Below are 22,906 nucleotides of genomic sequence, written 5' to 3' on the forward strand. Positions count from 1 at the left end.
TCAGCAGTTTTTAAACTATGTTTTCTTTTTCAGGCCTTATCCAAATATAGAATTATCTTTCATGGCAAAAACAGATATAGAAGGAGGAAAACAAAGTGCTCCTCTCTGAACCATAAGAAAGGGAGGGTACCAAAGACGAACAGACAGAAGGGCAAAGGAATAATCAAATCTTAGTTTGATTCCTGAATATTATGAATAGTTTCACTGAGATTGCTTGGTGCATAAGACAATAGCTTTTTATGTGTCTTATCCTGAATGTTCGGCTAAACAATTTGCTAATGAGAATGTACACTTCTAAAAATGATGCTCTGGAATAAGATTTTTTAAATAAGATATTAAAATAAAAAGACTTCTGCATACATGCCAATAGTTGAAATGCATTGGATATTACGATACAACAAGTTTGATTTTTAAGTATCAGTCTTTTGTTTTCTATCTACCATAGAGCTGGATGTAGAGACCTCAATGTCTCCTATTGCCTTCAAAAATTATCATTTGATTATAATTTTCAGTAGGTCAAGTAACTGGTAAGGTTATAAAAGCATTGAAATAGATAATATTAATTGTGTTTCATTAATTTTAATTACTTGTAAGCTTACTATTTTAATTACTTCTAAATTAAATCAAATTTAGATTTTATTCTGGCTCCAAGTTATGCTTTTCCTTTTAACATTGCCTGAAATATTCACACCAGTTGTTTATACTCTGGTAAGACTGACTACTTCTTCTGAGGATGCCATTTTGAAAAGGGAAAATGAGTAACTCTGCTCTTGTCAGGTTGAGGAATTTTAGTTGATTCTGTGAAGAATAAACTGCTATAATTTCCCTAATGTCAGGAATACGTTTTGGGTCAATGTAGCTACGTTTTAACGGCCATGGCTAAGCGTGGATACTTGGTTCCTACTTGAATAAGAGACCCAGAAGAAACAAAGTCCATAGGAAAAGAAACGGTTTGAAAAATAAGGAAGAACAGAATAGAATAGAATAGAATAGAATAGAATAGAATAACAGTTGGAAGGGACGTTGAAGGTCTTCTAGCCCAACCCCCTGCTTAGGCAGGAAGCCTGCACCACTTCAGACAAATGGGTATCCAACATCTTCTTAAAAACATCCAGTGTTGGAGCATTCACAACTTCTAGAGGCAAGTTATTCCAGTGTCAGGGAATTTCTTCTTAGTTCTAAGTTGCTTCTCTCCTTGATTAGTTTCCACCCATTGCTTCTTGTTCTACCCTCAGGTGCCTTGGAGAATAGTTGGACTCCCTCTTCTTTGTGGCAACCCCTGAGATATTGGAACACCTGCTATCATGTCTCCCCTAGTCCTTCTTTCTATTAAACTAGACATACCCAGTTCCTGTAACCGTTCTTCATATGTTTTAGTCTCCAGTCCTCTAATCATCTTTGTTGCTCTTCTCTGCACTCTTTCTAGAGTAGTGGCAGACTAATTGATATTGCTGCCAAGAAAACTGTGATGTTGCAACCCAAAGAATAACAAGATGTACAATTTATCTAAAATGACTGAATTATGAACAATTCCTTTTAAGTTAAAAAGCGAAAGAATGGTCAATGGCTATTTTTATCTTTATTAACCTTTTGAGTCTTCATAAACAGCCCTTTCGGTTTACCTCACTTGTTTGCTGAATTACGTGAAAGGCTGGTAAAAACCATGTATCTGCTTAACCTCTTTTATCCTCATTAGCAGAATCTAATTGCTCCCTTTTGGGAGATCCACTTTTGGCCTCGTGTGCCTTGTTCCCATTGGCCTGATCCTGAAATTGAATAATTGAAAAATGCTGAAATATTTTCTGGTTTTGTTACATGAAGCAATAAAGATCAGAGGTTTGTTACCTTAGATTAAAATTTAGAAGACGTGTGTCACTTTTATGTTCTTTGCTAAGTATTTGATATCAGTTGCTGGGTTTTCCTTTTAAATAATGTTCTTATTTCATTAAGGTTAGAGTAAAATTATATGTCATAGAAAACTTGGATTAGAGGTTGTTAGCTCTTTTATAATTTTTTTAAAGTATGCCCTTATTTTGAGGATTTTGCATTCAGAGTTATTAAAGGAAAGGTTACACTGAAAAATACATTAGAAGGTTGTAAAGAGAAGAAGATTTAAGAGAGATAATTAATTTTTTTTAAAATTTGAATTAATAGTAAAGAAATGCAGATACCTGGGGAGGAAGAAAGATCCGAAATAGAAACATGGCAGATAGATCAAGAGATGCCTTTCTAGCAGTCTCTATTCCTTCCTTCCTTCTTTCCTTCCTTCCTCCCTTCCTCCATCCATCCATCCAATTTTTAGGCTACTCAACTCCTAAATTACTCTGAGCAACTTCACAAGATTAAAAAGTAAGAAAGCAATAATGCATTAAAAAAAACACAATCTCTCCAAGGGAACAAATAAAAAACAGCATTCTCACACATCATCCTCAACCTAAAGGACTTATCAAACACCTTAATTTGACGGAATAACCAGTTTTTTAGGGTTCTTTTAAACTGAATAAAAAAACTTCAGTTTTCTCCATCAGGACAGTGAAGTTGATTGCTGAGATTTGTTACTAACTTGAAACATGTGCATTTGACATGGAGGCCACAATGAAACCTGTGGATATTATGTGTATATTTGAGTAAAAATAGAGTAAGACTTTATTTTCTTAATCATGTTGCTGAACATGAGAATAAGTTGTCCAGGTTATGTTGTCTGTAGTCTTGATCTCCTTTGAAAAGAACAGATCCTAACATAAAGATAATTCCAGCAGCAAATGTCACAATGAGTGCTAGAAATGACCAGCTAACCTTTACCACAATAAGATGAAAGAATAGCCCAAATCCCCAGGATATTACAACATTAGTGCTCAAACTTTTATTTCCCCATAGTCCAAATAACACAGAGCTTTGCTCCATGTAGTGAAAACCAGAACTAGTATATTAGTGGGTTTTCTAAAGGTAGGTCCTCAATTTGAGTTAGGAGGAAAATACATGAAGATTGATGAATGGGAGGAAAAAGCAAGTCTTACTGGTTAATTAGCCTTCCCAGTCCAAAAGTCAGAACCAGTATGGGGAATATTTTAAAAGAAATCTTAAATCCTAAAATCTTTAATTATTTTTCTTCCTTTACCCACTCAATCCAACCTATCTTTGAAGGTCATCTGGTAGGTTGAAATTTAACTTCTTCTTTTTTTTCCAGAAAATTTTATTGGTTTTTTTAACACATTTACTAGGAAAAGGGTATGTGGAATAGTATACAAATTTTGGCAGTTGCAAGTATGGCAGACGCCCCCTCCCTCCAGACTCATAGTATACATCTAGGTATAAAACATTAAATTTAACTTCTAAATACTGACTTTTGCCTGCTGCACCATTCTGCCTTCTTCATGCACACTATATTAGAAAATGGTGAGCTTAAATGGAAATAAAACTTAAAGGAGTCCTCCCTTAAACAAAGCATGTTATTTTTTTTAAATATGAGAAAAAGCCTTGAATGAATTAAAAATATTTTTCTTTTTTACATTTTTCATTTAATGTGGATTATAAATATATATATAAATTGTGAGCTGTGTGGTGGCCTAGTGGTGGAGCTTTCGCCTCACAATCTGGAGGCTGTGAGATCGATCCTAGGTAGTGGCAGATATTTTTCTTTCTGGGCAGAAAGGGAAAATATCTGCTGTGACCTCTGTGTAGGCATCAGGGAGGGCATCTGGCCAGTAAATGATCAGCTATATTCCGTTACTGTTCAAGGGATTACAGGGTTATTAAAAATAATGATTATTATGTCTAATTATAATATATTCTATATGGTTGTTTTCTATGTGCCTCTTCGTGTATGTGTTTATCTTGGATTCACGTTTTTGTGATCAGTTAGTTTGCAATGTAGTAGGAATTTACAAATTTTGTGAAAGAGAAGGACGAAGGGAGGCCAAAAGTGATTTCTAAACATCTGTTGGAACTTCGAAAAAGATGCAGCTAAAGGGGAATCCAATGAAAGGTTAAAGAAAAAGGCAAATTAGTGACTACATAGAAGCCCTTTTATAATTCATATGGGTTGCATGCATAAGACATTTTTTTTAAAAAGGGCAGGATTTATATTACATGGTTGCAGCGACCTCTTTAACAATTCAGAAACTGATGTTTCATTTGCATTCCTGCATGCTTTTTTTTTAAAAAAAAACTGCAAAGTCCTAGATTATTTTACTGCAAAATTCTGAGCGCAATTGCCCAAAACTTAACTGTGTTCTAATTAGTGTATTGATTTAGGAAGTGCAAATGTGTTAAATTAGTTTACAAAAGTAAAATGAAACTCATTCATTTCAAACGTGATAACACATCTGCACATATGTGGATTTGTTCTCTCCTTTTAAATGAATACATCAAGACTTATGTATTAGAATTCTGCTACTAAAGAAATTATTAATCATGGAAGTCTGATTTATAAACCTCTGGTAACATGAGCTTTTTATCAACTGACTCATAATGGTAAAACACTTCCTTTCTTTCCATTGCCACAAGTGAATGTTAAAATGTTAAATTCCAGTAATGCTGAAAATATGATAATACTAGCTTTATTTAATGCCCAGGGAGAGAATATTATATTGGACATTATGAAAGATAGAAATGCTGTATTTATCAGGAAGGAGAGGACTCTGAATTTAAGTTGACCCCCTCCATTCAAAAGAATTGGCAGCTTCACTTACTATATTCTCAGTGAATTTAGGATGATCCTCCCACTTTTAAAATAAAAGATTAGAAGCTAAAACTTGCTTTTCTTTTGAATGAATGCAGAAGAAAGATTTTAGAATCTCATTTCTTAAGTGCAGGATGGCAAGTCTTCTTTTGCATCACTTCCAAGCTGGAGCATCTTTAGAGGGAGGTCAAAAATTGAGATGACATCAATTACTATATATAGTCAAAGCCCAATCAACACTCTATAAAAAGCAGGAGGCCAGAGCCACCATTCTTGATTTTTCCTCCTCCTTCCCCCTTGGATGCCTATTTCCAAGCCCTTTGCCATGCTTTTAGCTGCCAAAACAAGTAGTCCTTGACTTTACAACCACAGTTGAGCCCAAAAGTTCTGTTGTTAAGTGAGACATTTCTTAAGTGAATTTTGCCTCACCTTTCCTTCCAAGTTTGTTAAGTGAATCACTGCAGTTGATAAGTTACTTACACAGTTGTTAAGTGAATCTGGCTTTCCCATTGACTTTGCTTGTCAGAAGGTTACCAAAGATAACCTTCACATGACCCTAGGGACACTGCCGCCATCATAAATTTCAACCAGTTGCCAAGTATCCAAATTTTGATTTGTAACCATGGGATGCTATAATTATTGAAAGTGTAAAAACGCTCATAAGTCACTTTTTTCGGTGCCCTAACTTCCGATGGTCACGAAATGAACTGCTGTAAGTCAAGGACTACCTGTAGAAAAGTCTCTTCTGAACTACCTCTCTTCATTTGGCCTTCAGGTTGGGTTGATTTTTGCCAAGCGCCACAGAAATCAGGAGATTTAGGCCGTTCAAAGGAGTATAAAGGCTAATTGCAAGTGTAAGCTCTCTACAAGAATCTGACCGACTGTCAGTCAAGGAAAAATGTACAGAAGATAAGAGAGGCATTCAAGGTGGGCTGGACTTGGGAGCGCACAGGGACTGGTGACTTACGATGCATTTTACCCTTCCCTCAGGCTCAGCCTGGTCATGTCCTACTATTTTTTTCAGTTTAGCTTTTGTGCTTTTGTGGTTCAATTAATTTTTAATTGTTTTACACTTGCTTTTGTGTGTTTATTTTTTGTTAGCCCCACTGAAGGCTAAAATTGAAATACAGGTGGTCCTTGACTTACAACTATTCATTTAGTGACCATTCAAAGTTACAGTGGCACTGATAAGGCCCTTATGACCGGACTTCACAATTGTGACTGTTGCATCCTCCCTACAGTCATCTGATCGAAATTCAATGGTTTGCCAACGGACATGTATTTATAACTGATGTCCTGCTCTGGGGAAATGTGATCTCCACCTGCAAACTTTCCAGCCAGCTACTGACAAGCAAAGTCAATGGCAGGAGCCAGATTCGCTTAACAACATGATGATTCATTTAACAACTGCAATGATTTGTTTATGAGCTATGGCTAAAAGCCTTGGGCATGATTCACTTAAAACTGCCTTGCTTAGCAATGGCAATTCTAATCCCAACTGTGGTTGCAACTTGAGGACTAATTGTAATAATAAAAGTTCCAAATAGCAAAAACTGAATAGATCTCTATGTCCTTACATATGATAATGGCAGAGGTCCATTACCTAAAGCCTATGGTGGTGGCAAACCTATGGCACCCTCTCTGTGGGCATGCTAGCCATTGCCGTAGTTCAGCTCCCCTGCGCATGCGGGTGTGCCTCCCGCTGGCCAGATAGTCTTCGGGTCTCTTCCGCAAATGCACAGGGGCCTGCATACATGTGCGGGGGACATGGTGCGTATATGGGGCTGCACATGCATGAATTGGGGTGGGGCTCATGCGAGGGCAGGGCATACATGCATGGGGGCAGGGCACATGCACGGAGGCCGCACGCACATTGCATTTTGGGGGTTCGGGTGCGTGCTTTGAGCACATGGTCCGGAAAAGGTTAGCCATCTTTGACCTAAAGGTTTAGCATTAGGGCAGAAGTATGATTATAGCAACTCACTGCTCAGCTATCTTTGCTGGTACGGTGGCCATACAGCTTTAACTTTATGCTTCTGACTTCTAGATCAGGGATAGAAACTGCAACAGTATTTCTAAGACAGGTCTGGATCATCTGGAAAAACACCCTATCTATATTAAAATAAAAAATAAAGAAGCCCATTAGATTATTTTCTAGAGAGTCTTTTCATTGTACTTTGCACTTTGAGTTATAGTTTCAAGATGTTTGATATGCAGAACAAGGAATGATTAATGATAACTGTCTAAATAGCATTTGACTACCAATCATTGTTAAAAAAAAAAAAAAACTAGGGATAAGCCTTTCTAAATTGTGGCTCAGTTCATTCCTTGCATTTAGATTTAGCAGGGAACTTGAGCAAAAGTAATTTGAATGTTTCTGTCCTAACTTGCACCATGGAAAATATGTTTTAGAAATGCTTTTTAAAATGACATGTGTGTTTCTTAATCTTTTGTGAATCAGGTTATGTATCATGCATTTTTCTCTGATTTGGTCACCCAAATTCATTTTGGCTGCTAATTTTCCTTTTCCTTTTGGAATTCATAATCATTATTATTACAGCAACAATAAAGCAAGCTCATCAACAGCCATCAAAGGAAAAAGGGGGAGGGGGTGAGGGCAGGGAGAAAATACATTATCCATTCAGAATAATTTCCCACCAAATATAAATGTTACTCGGGCTTTGAAATGGATACCGATTCTTTAAATTCTTTCCTGTCTGTTTCAGGAAATAGAGATCCTGTTGATAACGAAGTACAATGTGTCTAAAGTTCATTTCCAAACACTTGGCTTTTTGCTGTGAAAGTCACCTACATTCCCTTTATAATTCAAAGCCACTAGAGATGTGTCTAATCTTGGAGATCTGATCCAGTGCTATCATTCAGAAAAATCCTCAATAATAATTCTGCCATTCATTTTTTTATCAAAGCACTAACCCGCTACTTCTCCTACTCCTCCCGCTCTTCTTCTCTTGCCTTTCTCCATCAGTCAGGGAATAAGGTTTCTCGATTTAGAGATCAAATTAGTTGGCAAATAAAGTTATTGCTACTGGTTTTGTTTAAATTCTTAATCAACACAAGCTTACTGGGCTATGTTTGTTGCCTTTTTCCCCCCTCAGAAGCCAAAGGCCCCACTCCCTATGGTGTTGACCGCTGGCCCCAAGTGGTTGCTGGATATGACTTGGCAAGGAGTAGAAGACAACAAAAACAACTGCATTGTGTACAGCAAAGGTAAATCCAAGCTAGTTTCTCTTCCTCTCTCTTGGTAAGGAATTAACCCAGTGCTGGAGAAACATGCTAGTTGACAGTAGACAGCAAATACAGGCAGCAGAGATGAGTAACTCGCATTTCTTTATTGCCACCTTAAGAAAGAGAGAAGGGTTTGTTCATGAGCATGAAACAGAGACATATATTATTCAGCGTTCAAACAGAATATTTTAAAGGTATAGATCTTTCTTCTACCTGATGCATTTCGGATATAAAAACTTGCCTACTTCACTCACAACGTGAACAGCTATCCTGATACTTCCCAGATCTTTGATTTCAAGTGTGTCTGGTTTAAACGCAGCAGCTTTTTCATTCTTCTTTTTTTCCAACCTAAGATAAAATTACTGCATTGTATTAAGTCACGGATCTATTGTGAACATTCCTTTGAGTTTTTTTTTTAAAAAGAGGCTCACCCAATTGCAGTTTTAACCTAATAGAAATAAAGAAAAAAAATATTGCTGCTTGTGACAAGTAAATAAAAATCCATTGGAACAACCATGTTGTTTTGGAGAAAATGATTGTGAGAACTGTGATTTCAAAGGTTCTGAAAACTGAAAGATTGGATTGATTAAGCTTTGGCTTACTGAGTATATGACTTATATGTAAAGGAATGTCATACGACTTTTTAGAATGCTTAATTTTGGGTAAATTTCCAAAATGAGTGGTCAAAAGAAGAATGAGGTTTTAAGTAGGTATACCAAATGTTAGATATAATTTTACAATTGTATTGCAACCTCAAAGGGATTTCAGAATGCTGAGATTCTAGACATTGAGATTTATGTGGGAATGAATAATTAACAGGAATTCTGAGTTAACATGCTATTGGGGAAAAGACCATTTGAAACAATGGGATAAAACCAGGAATTAATCTTCACTAAATTGAATTTTATTTCCACCCTTATCAGATTTGTTGTGGTCATGTTTGAGAAAAAACAATGCAGATTGAATATGAATATGAACTATATAATACAGATCTATGACACTTGAATGAGTAGTGAGTTTATGCACGACAAAGGGAATTGGACAAGATGTTCTCCAGTGTTGCGTCTTAGCTTTCCTATTCTATGTTTCTAATATATTTTTTTCTTTCTTTCTTAACTTTTAATATTTTCAATTAGTCTCACATTTCAAGTGCTATTAATTTACAGTCTCAGTGTTACTTCTGAAAATAAAGACTTCTTTGATATTTTTTAAAGTTGTCTTTTAAACATTCCTAACCAAAACTTCTACAAAGGTGAAATATTTCTTCATTTTAACAACCTTGTGACCATTTCAATATATAATGTTCAGGCAAATAAGGGCCTATATTACTATATTAATATTCAAAGTCAATCATAACATGAAGAACTATTAAAACTTACTAGAAACAATTATACCTTGTTTTTATAATCATTGCAAATGATACATTTTAAATAAGATTTCTTTTAGACCAGAACAAGCTTTCGAAAACCAAAACATTGAAAACAGAATTTACATGAGTAGTTGTACATTAGAATCTTATGTATTTTTATATAATTATATAAAACACTCATGCACACAGTTTGTAACCTGGAAATATTTAATTAAGGGAACAAACACAAAAAGGAAGAATATATATATTTCTCAAGTCTGCTATGAAGCATTACTTTAACAGCAGAAAACCACACTGAATAAAAATAAAATAATACAATATTAGCACATATTTTAGTATGCATCTTTATATTTCTAAATAAATTATTGATGACAGTTTATCTAAAACAACTATCTAAAATAAAACATAAGCCACGTAGTTGTTCACAGATGAAAAATTTCACTAGCAGATTTCTGAATTTTTTTCTCTTATATCAATTTAGTCCTGTTTGATTTTTTTTTAATACTGTCGCTTCTTAAAATCTGACTCAGTAGCGATAAGGCTGCCTGTATCTCTAAGGCAGATAATGTGATAAAATCACTCTTAGATTGTACCACTTAAGGTTGACGAAATATTTTATTGTTAAATGAGTGTGAAAATTCTTTCTGAGTAAAAGTGAACATCTCATTTTAACTTCAGCATTATTATATGTACATTGTTTTTTATTTGGTTAAAATGCAGCCTGAAATAATATTAATGAACATGTTTCACTAACTGATAGTAAGACTGAATGGATATCACTTTTGTTCCCGATTCAATTGGAAAATGCTGAAAAATCAAATTTCATAGTAAGACATGGCAAAATTCAGTGCAACTGGATTTGGTGGCAACAGCTGCATTGGATAGTTTTGACATTCCTACTAGGTGATCAAATTTAAATTAATAAAATATAAGTGAATCACTAGATTTGGAGGCAATTTGGAGAATTTAAACGATGATGGGGAAATTTGGAGTATTATAAGGATGATGATATTTTTTGGTTTCTGGGAAGAATAGACTTTTTCTTGTGGGACATAAAATGCTGCACTTTATGGAATTTGGTACAATTTCATAAGACTGTTCTTATGCTTTTAAATTCTGATCATATATTGTCTAATACACATAATGATACTCATGGGATCCTCAAAATGAAATTTGTATCATTTGATTCATCTAGAAGTTAGATTAGATTTAGATCCCTAAATAGAAGGTTTCCATCTGTTTAGGGAAAACAATCTCCACTATGTATTCATGCTGTTCTGGAAGCCCTTTCAAGTTGCTTAGCAAATAAAATAAAATAATAATAATAATGAATAACCCAGTCTGCATAATATATGTCCGCTTTCAGTAAGCATTCTAACCATTTTTGTCCTGTTGAAAGTAGACTGTAGGTGACAGTATATTCTTTCTTGAATTCTTTTGCTGTTCACTGAAGAAACCCGAAACTTTATTTTGGATACAAGTCTTTCAGGAAAAGGTTTATCACATTGTATGTATGTTATATACATTCTAAAAATAATAATCATGAAAGAAGGAGGATTTATGTATGAAACAATATGCAGTAGAATGGAAAATTAGAAATTAGAAAAAAGAATACCAATAGTGGAAAGCTGTAAAAATGTAATTGTGATTTTAATTTAAAAATGCTGAATAAAAATGATCTTTTTTAAAAAAGGAAAAGGATTTTCATAGCTAACAAATAAGGAAATTGGATGTGATTCAGTCATTGCTAATTGCAATGAGGATGTGAACCTGTATTCTTAAAATGCAGTACATGCTTAGGTCTTTGAAAATACCAAAATATTTTAATGAAAAGTACTAGTTACATATAGGATGTGTTTCACAGCATCTCTCCTAAAACCATTCAATTTTTTTTATTACATATTAACGAAAATACTTAGCCTAGATTTTCTAGTTTAATTTAAGCAACTTTAGAAACTCTTTTCTAATAGAAAAAAATATTTACTGGTATGTCTGAACAAAAAATAGGTCATCAGTGTGTGATATATTTCTGATTTTGTTGATGTTTTTATTGTTTTAAATTTATTTGTTTATCAAAATCATATAGTTACTCAACTCATAAGAAGTGATTCTGAGTGGCATACATTAAAAAAAAGTTTAAAAACAAGAAACACATGAAACGCAAACATCCACACACATACACAAGATTTGATCAGCAATGGAATAACCTCAAGATCTCACCAGTTCCTGGAACCCCAAGGCCTGATGATAAAGCCAAATCTTTAGGGACTTCTGGAAAATATGGAGGGACATGGATTACCTTACTTCAGGGGGAAGAATGTTCCATAAGGCAGGTGAAACAGAACAGATTTTCCTACCTATTTGGACCTGCCAAGTTTAGTTCCTTGAGGAATGGGACATACAGTATGCCTCTTTTGCCAGATCTGATGAGATGAGCAGATGTAATGGGAAAGAGATGATCCCTCAAATAAACCAGTCCCCTGTCTTGAAGGGCTTTAAAGGGCAAAAGCATTACCTTAAATTGGAAGCAAACTAGCAATCAATGCAGCTTATAGAGCAGAAGTTTAACACTGGTTGTTCTAGAAGCACACATAACCGTCCGCACTGCTGCATTTTATACCAGTTGAAGCTTTTAGATATTCCAGAGGGCAGCTCCATGTAGAATGCAATTTGGTGTTCGCTGCCCAGGATCCCAGGATCATATGTTGATTTGATGCCCATTCAGATCTAAGGTAGAGGATGGATGGACAGATAGATAGATATGCTGTCAAAGGATGATGCCAACAGATATCACTAAATACGACTTTTAATGTAGATATCCCACATGTAATGAAAATTTTATTTTGGTGCAAATTACTAAGTCCTCTATTTACTTGGCCTGCACTTTCTTATACATTGTTTCTCCTGTAAGTACTGTTGTTTGGGTATTTTTCATTTTTACTATAGAAATTCTCTTTAACGTGAATTTAATTCACATTTCGGTTTACTACTTCTCCTAGTATTATGATGATGATGATATATTCTCAAGTTGAGTGGCATGGTAGCATAGTGGTGAAAATTCTCACCTCCCACTTGGAAGGTTGAGAGTTCAATCCTAGGTAGCAGTAGATGTTTCTCTCCTAGGGCACAAAGAAAAATATCTGCTGTGAACTCCACATGGCATCAGGAAGGGCATCTGGCCAGTAAATGCTCAGTGCCATCTAGTTGCCCTGAATCTATCCTAAATTAAAGAATTACAGGATTGTAAAAAAGGGAGTATTCTCAAATTATTGTTTATATGTTGTGGTCATAGAATAAAACTGAGTAGCGTCTAACCACAGTACACTTTACAATTTAATTAAGGAATAAGATGTAAATAAAATAAAAAAAGAAAATCAGGGAAAAGACGTGCATTCTTGAAAATGTACACATACTGAACAGAATCATTGTTTTATTTTAAAAGTTCAAACAGGCAGAGACATCAGTTTTCAGATGAAGAGGACCTGGACATTTTGCAGCACATGAGACTACACATAAATTGTCACTGCTGAGTCAATTATCAATTATTATTTACATAAAATTATCCCTTCATATTTCATTAAGCAGGCATTGAAGAGCAGTGGAAAAGGCACTAATGCTGTTTTCTGCGTCATCTCAATAATGAAGGCTAAAAGTACTTGGTGCATCTAGATAGAAAACAAAGTAATATCAGTAAATCATGATCACAAATGTAAAAATGATCAATGTGGAACATGAAATGAAATGACAGAAGGCTTGAGAAATATTTGTTCCGTTTACTTCGGCTGTATAATTGATGCTGCAAATGGCAATTTTTATTGCAGCACACAGAACTTTGATCCATAACGCAATATAGTTTTCAAATACTTTGGGATTTGTATTTTTTTTTAAATGAAATATTCTAAAAACAGCCACTTTATGGTTTCCCATTTTTAATATATCTCACTGCTTCTATCTTAATTTCAAACATTTTCAACCGTATGCGCCATATCAAAACAGTCTCAAACATATTATTAAAACGTGTTGGTTTATACTGCATGGCGTTATCCTGTGGTGCTCTGCAATCAATTACCATTATACCACCATCATTAATAATTTTCTTAATGAAAATGATTCTGTTGATCTCCGTTGTATTTTAATTATCAGAGTTAAGCATAATTACACTGCAGCTCTGAGCTGGCATGTAGACTCCTTTAGGGTGCAATTTTGTTTTAACACACTGATAATGTAATTTTACATTGTGTCAGTTGTTTAGTTATTATCCAGTTATACAATTCCACTGTATTCCTGATAACAGATAATAACCTTAGCACCTCCTATGTCCTGAAGTCATTTAAAAAGCAATATTAGAATTTCACAACTAGCTAACTTAATCTCCTTATGATTTTATAATTCCCACTGCTAAATATTTTACATGAACCCATATATATGTATATGTGTGTGTGTGTGTGTATACACATACACACACACACACACACGTACACACACACAAGTGAGGATATGCACATATGTGCTTCATATGTTTTTATTATTTCATATGCTTTTGCTATATACTTTGCTCCTGTTCATTTTGCATCTTGATATTTCTTTAGCCATTATAGCTTGTCATACAAGGACTAACTCAGATGGAATTCTATCAAATTTCAGATGAAGAATGTTATACTCTTGTTACTCTATGATTGGATTAACACACATAACCCAAACTAGCTGGAGCTGGGCAGTTTGCAATTTAGCACTTAGCAAAACCCAGACATTGTCTGAGCATGTAAATCAGGCCATTGTTTTAATATATAATATGATTAATTTATTTGTCCACAACAGGTAATGAGAAACTGGGATTTATTATCTTAAGTTTAGAGTATAGTGTGTTATATGGTATCATAAGAACTGTGGGCAAACTGCTTTCTGTAATAGGACAGATCTGACTAATTTCATTAAGCCTCTTGCAATCATTGGTGCAGAGCTTCCCTCCAGATTGCCTTCACCTTCAGTAGGCTGCCAGGTTACATTATGCTTTGTGCTATATTGGTGCAAGATAGCAAGTAAATCTTGATATAAATCTACAATCTGTCTGAAATCTAAACACACTTTCTTTTTCCCATTGAATGGACTGCTTTTATTGCAAATCTGATAGCATGCCAAAGGGCCAGATATCTTCCAACAGTTGTTATGGGTTACAGTTGTCCACAAGTTGTCCTTTTGGAAAGGTGATGTTCCTAAGTAAGGATTATGACAATTATTTTCATTTTTTTAAAATACATTTTATATTCAATATATATTAAATATTCATTTTGGAAACAAGAAGCCACTGGGTTTTTTAGTCTCTGTAGACTATTTTACAGAATCTCCTAATGTATTTGTTCTGTCTTCCTTGTCAACAATTCTTTTTATATTATTGAGCCTTTTTATAATGCCTGCAAGCACCGTTTTTTGATAAATTAAAAATGATTAAATTGTATATTATATTACACCTTGTTACAGATTGCAATTGCTGCAGTGGAAATTAGCTGAAATAAAACTTGAAACAGCCATTGGGATGTCTATGGCAAAAAGAGGGAGGCTATTTTTTTCCCCTCTGAATCAATTTATTTCAAGAGAAATGAAATTTTCTTTAGGAATTTTGTAACTGCAGAGTTTTAATGGTTTTCAAATCCAAAAACGAAAAAAGAAACTTCATTTCCCAGCAGACTTTAGTACTAGATAAATATTAGAGAGAGAAAGAACATAAAGGAAATTTCTCAGCAATATGGTTGGTATTTGAAAGAATCATGGACATAAGTGACATCTCGGACTTTGAAGGATGCATGTAGGTGGAGATAAATTTTAGATATTATCAGTGAAAAAGCATATACCAAGCATATAAATTATATCTCAGTAAGGTAAGGTAAGATGGTGCTGAATTGTAAAATTATAACCACAAATTAACACATGCATTAGTGCTCTTTAATGTAATCTCTTTCCAAGATTTAATGTGCAAGCCTTATATGCAATATTCAAGTTTGCACATTTAGGAAATATTTTAGATATTGGGCAAATCATTTGACAGCAAAATAAAGGCACACCCTCTTATTTATGATAATTAGCCACAAGGGAAAACTTTAAATAGGGCCTTGTTCCTTTGGAACCATATACACTGGAGGAGCCAAAATAAACAACTGTTGTCGTTCACGAAACAATCTATTTTGAAAGATTTTTGTTGTTCCTGTCAGAGTAAAGGAGAAACTATGAAACTCTTACTTACGAACTTTCAGTCTTGAAATATATAATCATCTTTTTTGATATTTGGCCAAACTATAGTTTGCTTTCAGTTAAACTTTATTTTATACTACAAAACTACTGTTCCTTCCTTAAACTTGAAGGATTCCTTGAATGTTTCACAGACATAGGAACTTTTCCATTAAACTCAACCTTTCATTTTAGGCAAACTTTGGTGTTACTTTTTGATAAGGAAACCCTGGAACAGACCATTTACCTATTAGAAACTGATGGGGTTTTGTTTTTTTTTTAAATTCTTAAAATACCGTTAACCTGTTTTGAGTCAATAACATTCATTTATGTCTGAGGAAGCCAACTTCACAGAAAAATTGCTGCTGTTGTTTTTGGTGCGAGCTTAATAAGAAAAGAAATCACAAATTTGCTGAGCTACAGATTTCAAGTTGCCGACAACCCCATAACCAAGAAAACAGAAGGAAATATATATGCACTCGGTCCTGTCAAAAGGTTTTCGCCTTATCTTGAGAGACTGTCAGGGCAAGAACATCATGGAATGGACAGGAGTCTATTAAATTAATAAGCTGCTGGATGGTGTCTGGAGAGTTATGATGCTCCATAAATCCAGTTTGATCATGGTGGACAAGGTTTAAATCTGCAGCCTTCTAATACACATCCACTTTTTGGATTGAATTTGAAGTTTTGTGCTGAAAACATAGAGATAGTCCTGTGGCTTGTGAATTAAGATTTATCTTCTTTTCTCCCCCCCCCCTCCTCTCCTTTCTCATAGCTGTTTTTTTTTTCTTCTTTAAGAAAAGCTAGGATTTGACAAAAAGGAAAACACCTTAGGGATCCTGGCAAATGATACTGCTTGAAATGAAAGAGCTATTGTCAAGGTGAAACCATGACCTAGGTGCCTAATATCAAACCTAGGTTGTTCTTTTCAAACAGCCCCATTGGAATAGAGGGCAAAAAGGTCTGCATGAAAAGACACAAGGAAGAATTTACCCATAACTTATTTTATAGTGATTCCTGTCAAATGCTCCCAGTCTTACTTTATGACATAAGAGGACATGGATGTTAGCCAATATATTTTGGAAAAGAATAATAATGAAAAGGACCATATTCGCGGGCTTACTCTCCTCTGATGATAGAAACCTAAGTTTTAAATCTATTTCTGCAGTGCATATCTATTACACTGCCTGCTCTGGGTTTTAATAATTAAAATAATTACTTGGTCAGTATATGTATAAGCCACTACTAATTTCCAAAGAAGATGAATGATGCTTTTGAGAAAATGCCCACTTTGAGGAGCCAGATTGATGCCACAAAATACCTTTTATTGGCGTACACAACTATAGTCATCACTGGACACCTCACTAAAGGGATTTAAAGGACCCCCGAATCCCATAAGATTGCAGACTATATATCCTGATACATAGGATTTACAAAGTGTGTCAATTTTGAAATAACCTTTACTACAAGAATGTAGGTTCTGATATCAACACGGGGTGCCCTTATGATGGGCTGCTTCTATGTTCTCTTCCTCTAAAGAGACACCAAGCCTGCCCTTTCTCCTGATAGTAGCAACTTCTGTCATAAATAACATTCTTTATTGGATCTATATATTGATTGGATATATGGAAAAGACAGCAACCTGGCTTTTGTAACAACCTGTCCCCTTCCCCTACAGAATTGCCTGTCAGTTTCAGTTTGCCCTCTTTACCTAATATGAACATCAGCGTCTTGAATGTTAGAATATTATTTCTCCCTGACAATGAACAATATTGTAAAGCAGTCCAATGTTGAAGAGAAGCACCTAATCAAGTACATGGAACAAAATATTCAAATTCTTGTTGTATCTATGTGGTCTCTGATTACAGATCTCCAAGGGGAAAAAAGTCAATTTACATGGTTTCCCCCTGGAGAAAGTGCTTTGATATTTAATGTTTTAAAGAGCCCAAAATATTCTAGAAATTAACAAATTTGTAAGAGGACAAATTGTCTTCAGTCTGCTATAGAAACAGAATAGCTGGAAATACATATGTAGAACATGTAAGTTCTATTGTCATTCTAGAACGCCAATTTTCTATGACCAAATCATGTAGAGTTGCAAGAGGGTGGTTTTTCATAAAACAAGCAGTCGAACGTTCGCTATAGTATTTTACACTAAATAGTATAAGCTGCAGTTTCCCTCTAGGGGACCTGATAATGTCAATTATGTACAGAGTAATTATGACATAAAAAAGTTAATACTGATTACAAATAAGCAAAAAAGACACTTCACATTTAGTTCTGATCAGTAAGAATTAAATGGAATGACTGGGGCTTACAACCTGTTATGTAACAAAGAATTAACTACCAATCAATGTTACATTCAGTAGTGTATAGATTGATTAAAACATAACTAAAGCTGAAATCCTAATACCCCATTTCTTTTTGCCTAAGTAAAATGAAGGGGACAGGAATAAGATAGCGATCTCTTAGTCTACAGTTCAATACTTATTCACTTGAGAATAAGCACTGTAGAACGTATAATGTTGTAGTATAATATTACATCCTTAGTATACTTTGCGCAGCTAAGAAAGTTTTATTTTGTTCATATATAATCCATCCTTTAGATCAGACCAATGTTAATAGGTCTATATGGAGTAAATATATTGTTGATTATAGTTTTATAATCTCAGTTTATTTCTCAGTTAAGCAGAAGTATTAGTATTTAAGCTGATTGAATTGCACTGAAATCAATGCAATAAACTTGTTCAAGTTCAATTACCTTAGCTTAACGTGGTCCTGGATTGGACTGTCACTCATGTTTTGCTCACTTCTGCAACGAAGGTCAATACTAAATAGAATCTTGGATCATAAAAATACAGTAAATACTGGTGTGACAATCTGTAGGTTTTTTAATATCAAAGAAGATGCCTCAACATCACGACATTGGGTTATGAGTTTTTGACACTTATCAAGCAATACTGCATTGTCTTCAGGGCATCATATTGTTTAGTACAACTATAAATATGTTAACTGTAATCAAAGTAATAGTTTCCGCATCATCCAGTTCTCATTTTTCTATCTGTTTCATTTCATTTAGATGCATATTCATTCTGATGCTTAAAACTTTTTATTATGCAATTTATAATGCATTTATTTGCATTGGGTAATTTCTTAATATTAATAGCATTGTCATAGTTGGTTCCATTAAGTGTTCTTCAAATCTTGATTTGAACTGGGTCTTCTATCATCATCATTGCCCCAGTCACCACTACCATCATTCTATAGCATCTAATCTTGACAAAAACAAAATGCAGACCATTACAGGAAAAATAGGAAAATTATACAATTGAATGCTCTAGAGCAGCTCAGGAGGAACTGCGTGAAAAGCTAAAGATTGGTAACAAAGATGCATGGTTTACACAGCTAAAATATGGAAGAAGCTTGCTTGTTTCTTGTGTAAAAGGATTTTATGGGAATTTTAGCTGCCCTGTTTTAAATCATTCAAGAATGAAACTCTGATAATATAACGGTTTATAGCATAATCTTCCCAAATGACAATGCCACAGTGCTTCTCTGTGCAGACGTTATTGAATGGATTGCAGATAGGAAACTAAACACTTGAATGAAGATCAGGACAAGATTTGTCTCTGTTTAAAGCAAGACACGACACATATGCACAGGGATCACTCACAGGAACAATTGACTGATATGCCCTAACCTTCAACTCTGCAACAGTGATGAACATAAAGGGGGCTGATTTGTTACATGAAACAAACATTCAGAAATGTTGGAACGGAAGCGTATGAGGAAGTGAACAGGATCTTTAAAAAAAATAACAAGTACTGTGGAACTGTGTGATGTCCACAGGCAGTTCATATGTGTCCAGAAAAGGTAATAGGGTTTTGCTGCAGTTTGCCCAGAACAAAACTCTCTTTTATAAAGGCTCCCCCCTTGCACATACATGCTAGTCATTCCCGACTCTAGGGGTCGGTGCTCATCCCCATGTCTAAGCCAAAGAGCTAGCACTGTCTGATGACAATTCTGTGATCATGACTAAATGCCATGATCCAGGCACCCGGAACCCTGTTACCTTCCCACCAAGGTGGTCCCTATTTTTCTTGCATTTTTACATGCTTTCAAACTGCTAGGTTGGCAGAAGCTGGGAGAAGTAACAGGAGCTCACTCCGTTACATGGCGCTAGGGGTTCAAACCACAAAACTGCCAACCTTTCTGATGGACATGCTCTTAGCCACTGAGCCACTGTGTCCCCTTTGTGTAAGTAAGAGCATTTTCTTCTCCTGGAAACATGATTCTTCCAAGAGTTCCAAGAGTTGTTAAGGTAGATACGAATATAATTAAAATCACTTTTACAAAATAAGTAAGGTTTATTCAATTATTCACTTTTAAAATATTAGAATCTAAAATTAAATTCTAATAAATCCTACACATTGGCAAAAAAAATTAAGTTTAAAAATTGAAAGCATTTTTTGCATAAACAGTTTCAAAAGGCCATTTGTTTATGGACATGGTATCCACGTTGAATTGTCTTCTAAGAAAAAAAGGCATTACCATTAAAAAAAAAAGATGGAATACTCCACAATTGAGAGCCAGTTTGATACAGCAGAAGGCACTGGACCAGAAACCAGGAGACAGTAAGTTCTAGTCTCCCTATAGCAGACCTGAGCATATTATGGCCCATGGCCACATCCAGCTCTTCAGCTGTCTCTGTCTGGCCTACAGCAGTGGTGGTGGATGGAGGTAGGTAGTGGGGAAGGAGGGGAGAGGCAGTGGCAGGAGTGCAGCCCTCCACAACAGTCCCTGTGGTCCCATGGGAAAATTAATTGTGCATGCCTTCCCTACAGGCACAAAGCCAGTTGAGTAACCTTAGGCCAGTCTCTTTCTCTCAGCCCTATGAAGGAAGCATTGGCAAAACCATTTCTGAAATCTCGCCAATAAAATTGCAAGCACCTCCCCAGGAACTTAACCAAGAATCAGTACTGACTCAAAGGCATATATCCAGCCAACTCCCCTTCCCAATTACTAGAAACTCCCCTTTCTTTCTATTTGTCTTACAGATATGATGAGATAATGAGAAATCAAAGGAGCAAGGTTACACAATATTTTATAGATTATTACTGTGTTGAGCTACCATCCCTTCTTTTCTGATTATACATGAAATATAAAGATAGCTTGTATTCTAGAAAAGAAAGAAATGCAGATCTCTTTCTCTCTCTCTTTGCTACCAACCCACAATGATTCTAAGGTGGAGCTACTTATCCTGCGTGCAGGCAGAAGAAATATTTTTATCCATTGTTTATTTGATGTATGGGCTGCCTGACTCCGGTCAGCTTACAACTTAAAACAGAAAAGCCACAAAAGCGGTTTAGGTATGTAGACAGCAATATCCCTCGTAGCAAAACATTAGTAGTTCTTTTTCCATCATCCATTCGTGTGTCCTTATTAGAAGCATTCAAGAAGCTCTCGTATTACATGTCTAGCACCAACAGCAGGTGTCTGGCAGAGCAAAATAAAACTCAGCTGTCAACTCTTTCAGTGGTGGTGTGTGGCATCTGTAAGAAAGGCTTTATCTCTGACTTATCCAGGATGGAAACACTGTGATATTGAAACACAGTTGAAGTGTTTAAACTGCTGATAACCAGTTTACCTTCCATGCTGCATGGAAAGGTAGGTTTTTACATACTTTTAGTACCAATAGCACTTAGACTTACGTACCATTTCAGTGTGCTTTTCAGCCCTCTCTAAGCAGTTTAGAGAGTCAGCATATTGTCTTCAACAATCTGGGTCCTCATTTTATCAATCTCGGAAAGATGGAAGGCTGAATCAATCTCGAGCCAGTTAGAATCAAACTCCTGGTGGTGGGCAGAGTTAGTCTGCAATGCTGCATTCTAATCACTGCGCCACCATGTCTCTAGTAGTTGGGTTCATAAGTCTTTGGGAGATCAATATGGTATTAAACCCAGAGGACTTGAGACTAGTCAGTATATATAGCAAACCTGGATTACCTCTATTCCAAGAACTCTCTAAGTAGGTTTCTCTTTGTCTTCCCAATCAAGAAACAAACCTGAAGAGATAGCCATGAATTCTGACCCTGTTCAGCAGCCATTTTGTTCACCAGACTTGGAGAGGGGTACAGGTTGAGAAATGAATAAATTGCCTCTTCCTCAAGGTAATGAAATAGGCCATGAGTGTCAAACTCGCATCGTCACGGCACCATCACGTGACATATCGCGACTTTCCACCCCTTTACTAAACCAGGCATGGGCGTGGCCAGTGTGTGATGCATCTGGCCTGCGGGCTGCGAGTTTGATAGTCCTGGAGTAGATCTTGTATAGGTAATGCCAGTTAAGGCAACCTCCATACATACTTGAAATGATTTGAAGAACAACGCCTGTTTTCCCTGTCTGTGGTAATAATTTTATTAAAGATGATGTTCTACAAATAAAACCAATGCACTCTACATAGATTAAACAATATAAAGAAGGAAAAGGGAAATATTAAAAAGAACAAAGTAAAAGAAGAAACTTCCTTCTTCCTCCCAAGCAAGTATAATCAACATCAATAACTTAGCAACTTAGAACTGAGGAGAAATTTCCTGACAGTTAGAACAATTAATCAGTGGAACAACTTGCCTCCAGAAGTTGTGAATGCCCCAACACTGAAAGTCTTTAAGAAGATGTTGGATAGCCGTTTGTCTGAAACAGTATAGGGTTTCCTGCCTAGGCAGGGGGTTGGACTAGAAGACCTCCAATGTCCCTTCCAACTCTGCTATTGTATGGTATTAACTTATCACCATCTTTTGGAGGAAAAAAAAGTAAGTCATCTTTCCTATGCTGGTTTTCTCATCCTTCAAATCCATTTGATTACATGTTCCATCATCCTCAACAAGAGGAAGCTTTGCTGATAAGAGGATGATAGTCTAAGAAATCAGAAGAGATCAGGGAGAACTGAGCCTGCTTTTCTTAACAAATTCTAATATGCAGAATTGAAAATAAGGCACACATTGTTGCTTAGTTTATTCCCATCTCTGCTTCTTTGTGATGCATCATAGATATGAGTCCAACTGTTATTAGTAATAGTAATTTTAGTTCATGTATTTTAATGTCCATTCATCTTGATAATTATTTTTTTTTGAAAAAAAAATGTTGGCCAACTCTATTCTATGTAAAGAACCAGTTGGCTTCTCTGCGGAGAAATCTCCAAACCATTTCTTTGTTTGGCATTGAGCAGTCCTTCTTTATACAGTGAACAGAAAATGAATTAAAGAAGGATACATAGAATATCTTTTACCATATTTACTTACTGCTGTCTCACTTCTTATCAACAATTTTAATACAGAATTATCTGCTTCCATCCAGGCCCTAATTTATGTATCTTGTCTTCTTTGT

At 35.4% G+C, this 22,906-nt stretch overlaps 1 protein-coding gene across 3 annotated transcripts in view; it reads left to right on the forward strand.

The window, feature by feature from the left end:
• The window catches only part of ZFPM2 (zinc finger protein, FOG family member 2), a 349,444-nt gene that overhangs the window by 222,656 nt on the left and 103,882 nt on the right, over positions 1-22,906 (forward strand). For all 3 annotated transcript variants that reach the window (XM_081952811.1, XM_081952812.1, XM_081952813.1), the window contains one exon: positions 7,798-7,909. In XM_081952811.1, coding sequence (XP_081808937.1) covers positions 7,798-7,909 — 112 coding nt within the window. The remainder of the gene's footprint in view (positions 1-7,797; positions 7,910-22,906) is intronic.

Source organism: Natrix helvetica (genome assembly GCF_964273705.1).
Source record: "Natrix helvetica genome assembly, chromosome: 4".
Taxonomy (NCBI): Eukaryota; Metazoa; Chordata; class Lepidosauria; order Squamata; family Natricidae; genus Natrix; species Natrix helvetica.